The 7,780-nt window shown below is 43.6% G+C and overlaps 1 protein-coding gene across 1 annotated transcript; it reads left to right on the top strand.

Moving 5' to 3' along the window:
- On the top strand, positions 6,764 to 7,715 carry LOC110437094 (ubiquitin carboxyl-terminal hydrolase 51-like). The gene is made up of 2 exons (XM_021465319.1): positions 6,764 to 7,189; positions 7,315 to 7,715. Exons 1-2 carry the CDS (start codon positions 6,779 to 6,781, stop codon positions 7,354 to 7,356), a joined length of 453 nt encoding a protein of 150 aa, XP_021320994.1. The 5' UTR covers positions 6,764 to 6,778; the 3' UTR covers positions 7,357 to 7,715.

Below are 7,780 nucleotides of genomic sequence, written 5' to 3'. Positions count from 1 at the left end.
GCTCACAACAGCTTCATGAGCTGTCGTGAGCTGTTTTTTGTTAAACACTTATTTCTAAAATAGCTTCATGGATGAAGTTGTTTTCTTTCTCCTCTCACAAAGACATGAGTTAGGATGAAGCTGAAAAAAGTAGCTTATTGTAGCTCTCTCCCTCATTTCTCTCTTTTATCTATGCATAAAATATTTAGTGAAACTATTTTATCAAATACTTTTTTCAAAATAGCTTAGCTTCACCAATAAAGTTGTTCATGAAGCTATTTTCTTAAAAAACAACTTCACTAGTGAAGTTGAGCTATGACGAACAAGCCCATAATATTGTTTGCTCGCTCTTTGTTAGAGTTGATGATGTGAAGTTGTATTTTGATGGACACACCAAATACAGTGATTGTTTCTTTTTTCATTTTGTCTATGAACATTATTATTGGTATATTTTTTCCTTTTGTCTATGAACATTATTATTGGTATATGTGTATACGTGTACCAGGGCCTTGTTCACTTTCCAAAAATTTTGCATAAGTCTCGTCACATCAAATCTTGCAGCACATGTATAGAGCATTAAATATAGATAAAAAATAACTAATTGCGCGGTTTACCTGTGATTCGTGAGACGAATCTTTTAAGCTTTGATTGGACAATATTTATCAAATACAAACAAAAATGCTACGTGTCTATTTTGCAAAACTGGTAACGTAGTACTTTCGTTTTTATTTTATAAATATTGTCCAATCATGGACTAACTAGGCTCAAAAGATTCGTCTTGCAAATTACAGATAAACTGTGTGATTAGTGATTTTCTTAATCTATATTTAATGCTCCATGTATATGCCGTAAGATTTGATGTGACGAGAAATTAAAAAAAGTTTTGTAAAATTTGTTGGGAACGAAACAAGGCCCAAGACCCAGGCTAGAAACTATGGATTTGCTCTGGTGATGCACCAAAACAAAATATATATAGCTGCGCAGCGCGAGGCCGTCCAGCCCACTCAGTTGCTACTCCCAGTCTCCCACTCTACCGGCAAAACCGCAGGCCGCCCGCCCGCCGTTTCAGCATGGATTGGACGACCGATGCCGTGCAGTTTTCCCGCGAGAAACGGAGGGCGGCGGCCGAAACCGTGAGCTGCCCTGGCTGGCACACCGGAATATCATATCAAAACAGCCGGCGGGGGCCGGCCGCGCGCGCTGTCCTTCTCTTGCTGCCTACCCTTCTCGCTCGCACTGTATATATATATATATATAAAAGCCTCGCTTCTCGTCGTCTCGAACGCCTCCATCCTCCTCCTTGCTCTCCCTCTCCTTCGCCGATCGATCTCTAGCCACCAGCAGCAGCAGCAGTAGCTAGCTGTGTGCGTGTAGTGTAGCCAAGCCAACCATGAGCCTGAGGCAAGTGATGAGTCGCGTGGGCTGGCGGTGGCGGGGGGCCAAGGCCACCGCGTCCTCGCCGTCGCCGCCGGCGGACTCGTCGCGGCGGGCGGAGGAGGTGAGGGGAACGGTGGCGGCGGCGGAGGAGCCTGTCCGGGCGTTGATGTTCATCTCCTTCTGGGGGCCCAACACCTGAGCAGAGCTCACCATGCTGGCTCAGGCTGTTGCTGTTACGTACCCACCCTGAATTCCGTCGCTTTTTCGCTTCAAACGGAGGAGTATTTGTACTGTACTTTTGTAAACAAAAAAAAAATCAAATGAGTGCAGAACAAATTTCTCTGATCCGGACAAACTCGCTTTCTCCACTCCACGCAAGTTTTTTTTTTGACTGAACTCTGGGCCCCTGCAGAATTTTATTAAGAATGACAAGAAAAAAATTACAGAGTTACAGAGTTACAAGCAGGGCAACAGGATTAGGAGACAGAAAGAAAAGAAGAAAATAAGAAAACATCTGGCATCAATTACAGATTTTGAATCCATATACCATAGGGCGCTGAGAGTCTTTGCTTGACCTGAAGGATACAAGCTGTAGCTCCTTGAAGAAAAGTTCCTTGCAATCATGAATTGACAACTGATTATTGTTGAAGATCATCTCATTCCTGGCTTTCCAGATCGTCCAACAGAGAAGAATTGTAGCAATCACGAAGAATTGGCTATGCATCTGGTCTTTGATGGCTTGTATATTTCTAACCGTTCCTTCACCTATGAATACCAATGAACCCCCAACATTGCTGAGCGAAGGTGCAGTGCCAAAACAAGTGATCAACAGTTTCTTCTGTTGCCTGTAAGCAGAACTCGCAGTTAAAGGAGGCAATATTCATTTGCTTTCTCCTGAGGATGTTACGCGTACTGAGCCTGTCTTTTAACAAGAGCCAAGCAAAGACCTTGTGTTTAGGCTGACAAGCCGATTTCCATATCCAGGTTAAAGCCGGCTCAGTTTGTTGATGCCCTAGGAGCCTTCTGTACGTATTTTCAGATTTAAAACTGGTGGATCCTCCTTGATATGTCCAGACATCTTGAATACTTCCATCCAGCTGCAAGACTTCCATTTTCTGTTGTATGATCGCCATCTGTTCATAGGCTACTTGTGATACCGGGAGGTTAAACATTACTGAGATATTATTGAAACTGAGAGCTTTGTGTGCCGTAATATTCTTGTTTCTTGCAAAGGAGAACGCCTATGGGAACTGAATTTCTAAGAGCTGTGAATCCCAAGAGTCCTTCCAAAAGTGACACGTGATTCCACTATTCATTTTGATCGACGCCATTTGTTTAAATTGTGGAAGTAATTTTAGCACATCTCTCCACCAAAAGGAGCCCTTCTTCACAGCACCTGGCAACTTGTCATTCTTGTAATGCCTTTCCCATACCAAGTTTACCCAAGGAATTTCTTTCCTATTGTAGAATTCATCTAAATTTTTCATCAACAAAGCTTGATTCTGCAGCTCCAAATTTATAATGCCTAGTCCTCCCTCAATTTTTGTCCTGCAGACCAATTCCCATGCCGCCTTAGGCTTACTTTGTCCATTTATGTCATTGTTTCTCCAGAGACAATTTTTCCGAAATTTGTCGATCTGTTTGACGATAGCTTTGGGTAGCTCCAGGGTGCACAGGTAGAATGTTGGAAGTGCTGAGAACACTGCATTCGTGATTTGAAGCCTGCCAGCCAAGTTTAGCGTAGAAGAGACCCCTCCCAGCCTCCTTTCACATTTGTTTATGAGGGGTAAGAAGTCCACAATTTTTGGCTTAGTCGTTCCCACAGGTAGACCAAGATAGATGAAAGGCAGGGCCCCTTTAGAGCAACCAAAGGTTCTTGAAAGCATGTCAAGTTTTTCCCCACTTACATTAATAGGCAGCATCATGGATTTGCTATAGTTAACTTTTAATCCTGTTGATTCAGAGAAGTTCTGCAGAATAGTCTTGAGGAATAACTGTCTAGGATCCCCTTCCATGATGATTAATGTGTCATCGGCATACTGGATTATTGGAAAGTCTTTGTCAGTTTGCAATGCAAGGGGATAGGCAAATTGATTAATCCCATGTCTTTGCCCTTGTTGATCAAAGATTGCTGAAAATCAGCTGCCAAGACAAAGAGTAACGGAGATAGGGGGTCTCCTTGCCTCACACCCCTTTTGCATTTGAATCTCTTTCCAGGTACCCCATTCAAGAGCACAAATGAGGTGCCTGTATTAAGGATGTCTGTAACCCATGAAAGCCATCTTTCTCCAAAACCCAGAGCAGCCATGATAGTTGTTATAGCTTGGTGCTCAATTTTGTCAAAAGCTTGTTCAAAATCCAGCTTTAGGATGACTATCTCTTTTTTTGACTTATGACATATGTGAATGTATTCAAAGGCCCAGGCTAGGCAGTCCTGTATAGTTCTTGATCTTATGAACCCATACTGGTTCCTGTGAATCAGAGAGATAATTTTTAATTGAAGCCTGTTAGCCATCAGTTTTGTCAGAACTTTGATGGAGGTGTTGAGCAACGAGATAGGCCTGAAATCATTGACAAATTTGGCATCCTCCACCTTTGGTACCAGAGTGATATAGGAGGCATTAATGCTTTGCAGACAACAATTATTAGAATAGAACTGGTCACATAAGTGAAAAACATCTTCCTTGATTGTGTTCCAGGAGGCTTTGAAGAACTCATTGTTGAACCCATCAGGACCAGGGGATTTATTATTGGGTAGAGCTTTGATCAGGGCCTCAATTTCATCCCTGGTGAAAGGAGATTCTAAACTCTCCAGATCAGAGCTTGCTTCCAACAGATCTCTTGGGTTTATAGTAAAGCCAGTGAACTCTGAAATTCCCAACCTTTCCTTGTATTCATGCCAGAGCAGCTGCTCTTTCTCAGAGTGGTCAGCAGCAGTAACTCCTTGAGCTGAGGTTAGGTGACTGATAAGTTTCCTCCTATTTCTTATAGTGGCATTAGCATGAAAAAACTTCGTTCCAGCATCACCCAGTTGAACAAGCTTAATTAGACAACTGATTTGAGAAGGCAACTGGTTTTATTAACAGAGGCGGTAAAAACCAATTGCCTAACGGTGTGGTCTTCTAAAACGCTTGTCTCTAAAACATATGAAGATTAGAGACGGGCCTAAAAAAACATATAAAGATTAGAGATGGGCCTCCCTCTAAAAATCAACCAATTTTCAGAGTTTGACCTTCCTCAGAAAATCAATTCATATATCTACTGTATCTAAATATGATATCTCCACCTCCTCTAGCATTTTTTCCAGGCTTTCTTGATTCATATAGATATTTTGGAACGTGGAACATAATAACAGGAACATGAGCTATTGGGCCATATTCTTGTTCTCAGACTGCTAAGAGCCAACCACGTCACCACCTGTTATGTTGATCCAATGCAAGCCATTCCCTTCTGTTCCCCAAACGTAATTGCAAGAGATTATTGCCTTTGTGTTGGATCACAAATGCGAGTTGGACACCAAACGAAGAGCCACATGGATTCATATGCCATCATAAATACACCTACACCTGATGATAATTGGCATTGGCATCATCTTTTGCAAGGGTGAGCAGGGCGTCCTCGGGCTCGTACGAGCTTTGCGACGAAATTAGGCTCCTAAAATTTACTAAGTATCTTAAGTATATATAATAATATTAGACTTGTTTTAATTAGTAAATGCTTAATAAATATGTCCTGCTACTTCATTCGGGAGAAGAGCACCGCACGTTGAGTCCACGGTTTTGACATAGAAAAGTTTGTGGCCAGCAAATTTTTTTCATATAAGTTTGTAACCCTTTGTAAGTTTGTGGCTTCGTCGCTTGAACTTATTCCTTACTCTTGCCATTGTTTGTCGCTTGAGAGTCGAGATCTAGTCACAATCCCATTCGGCTAGACCTAGATCGGGATCATTGCCTGATATAAAATCCATACCTAGTACCTATTATTTTGTTTAGGTAATCGTTTATACATTGTCTTTGTAATATATTAATATTTATCATTATCTTTTTTTACTTTGACAATAGATGCTAGGCCTCCACCATTACGGGAGAGACAAAATTTCCTTGAGTGTCGCAGGCTTCCCCGAGTGCAAAAAACCGGACACTCGGGGAAGCCAATCTTTCCCGAGTATTGCACTCGGGGAAGAATTGCACTCGGGGAATGGCACTCGGGAAAGAGCGGCACTCGGCAAAGGCCCTCTTCCCCGAGTGCAACACTCGAGGAAGAAAAGTGTTACTTGACGGCCCAACCGAGCGGCGTCGTTACAACTAAAAACAAAAAAATCTTTCCCGAGTGCCTTGCCTAACTCTCGGGATAGAGCCCCTTTCCCAAGAGCCATGACATGGCTCTCGGAGAAAAGGCTGGCTTCCCCGAGTGTCGTGGGCCTAGCACTCGCGGAAGGGTCTCTTCCCTAGAGCCAGGGAAGGCACTCGGGGAAGAATTTTTATTTTTTAGTTTTTTTGCTCTATTTTTTCTGAGGCCTTTTCACATTATTTAAAACTTTTTATTAAAATTTGGGGAAATTTTAATTTTTTTAATATATTTCATTAGTTTTTTCGTTTCATTGATTTTTTTATACTTCACATTTGAACTGCAGGTCCATGAAATAATGAAATTTCTTTATTAAAAAAATGATATTCATGAAATCTAGTACATATGTATGTGGTTGATGAATAATGTGAGCTGTTGTGGATATTTATTAGGTATGAAATCTGGTTAATTATATTCATTAGCTAGGGTTTCTTCCCCGAGTGCATGGGCTACGACACTCGGGGAAGAGGGTTTCTTCCCCGAGTGCCTGATCTACGGCGCTCGGGGAAGAGGGTTTCTTCCCCGAGTGTGTGAGCAGTAGCGCTCGGAGAAGAGGGTTTCTCCCCCGAGTGCTTGGGCTGCGGCGTTTGGGGAAGAGGGTTTCTTCCGTTAGTGTTGCACTTAAGGAAGAAAATTTAAAAAAAATTAAGAAAGAAATGGCGTCGGCTGGCCACCAACGGCGTCAATTCTTCTCCGAGTGCCAGCATGGCTCTCGGAAAAGCCTTTCCCGAGTGCATGATTTTTGGCTCTCAGAAAAGGCGCCTTTCTCGTGAGGCGATACCCCGAAGACTCTTCCCCGAGTGTAACTGGGCCTTCCCCGAGTGCATTTGGCACTAGGGGAAGCCACTGCCTCCTGTAGTGTACTTGTTGTTTAAACTGAGCCTCATATCTTCCCAGGACGCGCCTTTACATGATCTAATTGTTATGCTTAGGCTAGTCTCAATGGCAACATATCAAGTGCAAACCAAGCAAGCTGTGGAAACTTGCAAACTCTTAATCAAGACCGCAAGATCGTCATCCGATGGATGGGAGCTGAGATAGGTTCATTTTGCATTTAACTGCCCGCCGGCTAGCAATGGTAATTACATTTTTTGCAAATCACTCCCAAACCGCATCCCGTAGGAAACCAGCAATATCTCGAGCACAGAAGAGCAGCCGCCGCCGCCGTCCGCGAGTCACCTCTCTTGATTCGTCGGACGCCGCCCTCGAGTCGCCGCCGACCTCGCCATGGACTCCGGCGCCTGGTCCCCTGTTTTGTCTCCCTCGCCCGCCCTCGACTCGCAACGCCCGCAGGAGGAGCGCCCCTGGCCGGCACTCCAGCGGTGCCGCGGGGCTGCTGCAAGGCCAGTGGGTGGTGGGCGGTGCCGGGTACCCGTTCATGGACTGGCTGCTGGACGCCGTGCGCGCTGTCGCCAGGGACGCCTTCCAGCTGCAGGACCTCCACATCGTGCTCGGCACCTGCTGCGTCCTCCATTTTTCAGATTTGGTGAGACTATAGCCTGTATAGTCAATACTGCTGTGCAAGCCATTCAATTACTCATGAAATTCTCCAAATTAATTGTTGATGATCACCTTACAATTTGTAACCTGAGAATTTGTCTATGTTTTCAGGGACTTAGTGCAAGAATGGAGATACACTGTTTCTGCAGGTGACAGTTATGATGCAGAGTTGGTGTCTTCTCTGTCCTCAGGAGAAACATCTCATTAAGCAACAAGTGGGAGAAGTTCAAATGGCTACCAACTGGAAATCTGGAACAAGCAGGCTCAGAGAAAAAGTGGCTTAATCTATAAATGTTTGGCGACGTCTAGAATATGTAATCTAGGTGCTTGGTCAGGATAGTGGTCTTTTTGCAGTTTGCCTGGAAGTTCCAGTGGTCACATTTCCTTTTTTTGGGTATCTGTTATCGAATGCTTAAAAGATTGTGGTCTTGATCGATATGAAGGCCAGGGCTATGAGATTGTAAATTTGATATTATGAAATAAATATGGATGTTTGAAACGCAGGTCTCTTATATCGAATATGAATCATTTGGATGTCCCATTTTGTGCAAGGGCTTGTAACTTGTGTTGCACTGCA

This window comes from Sorghum bicolor, chromosome 7, assembly GCF_000003195.3.
Source record: "Sorghum bicolor cultivar BTx623 chromosome 7, Sorghum_bicolor_NCBIv3, whole genome shotgun sequence".
Classification (NCBI taxonomy): Eukaryota; Viridiplantae; Streptophyta; class Magnoliopsida; order Poales; family Poaceae; genus Sorghum; species Sorghum bicolor.
The sequence above is the reverse complement of the archived record's forward strand: the minus strand, read 5'-3'. Positions and strand labels throughout refer to the sequence as shown.

Coding starts and splice junctions, on each gene's coding strand:
- LOC110437094 (XM_021465319.1), top strand. CDS start 6,779: ATGGTAATTACATTTTTTGCAAATCACTCCCAAACCGCATCCCGTAGG. Junction 7,190..7,314: donor TCCTCCATTTTTCAGATTTG/GTGAGACTATAG, acceptor CTATGTTTTCAG/GGACTTAGTGCAAGAATGGA.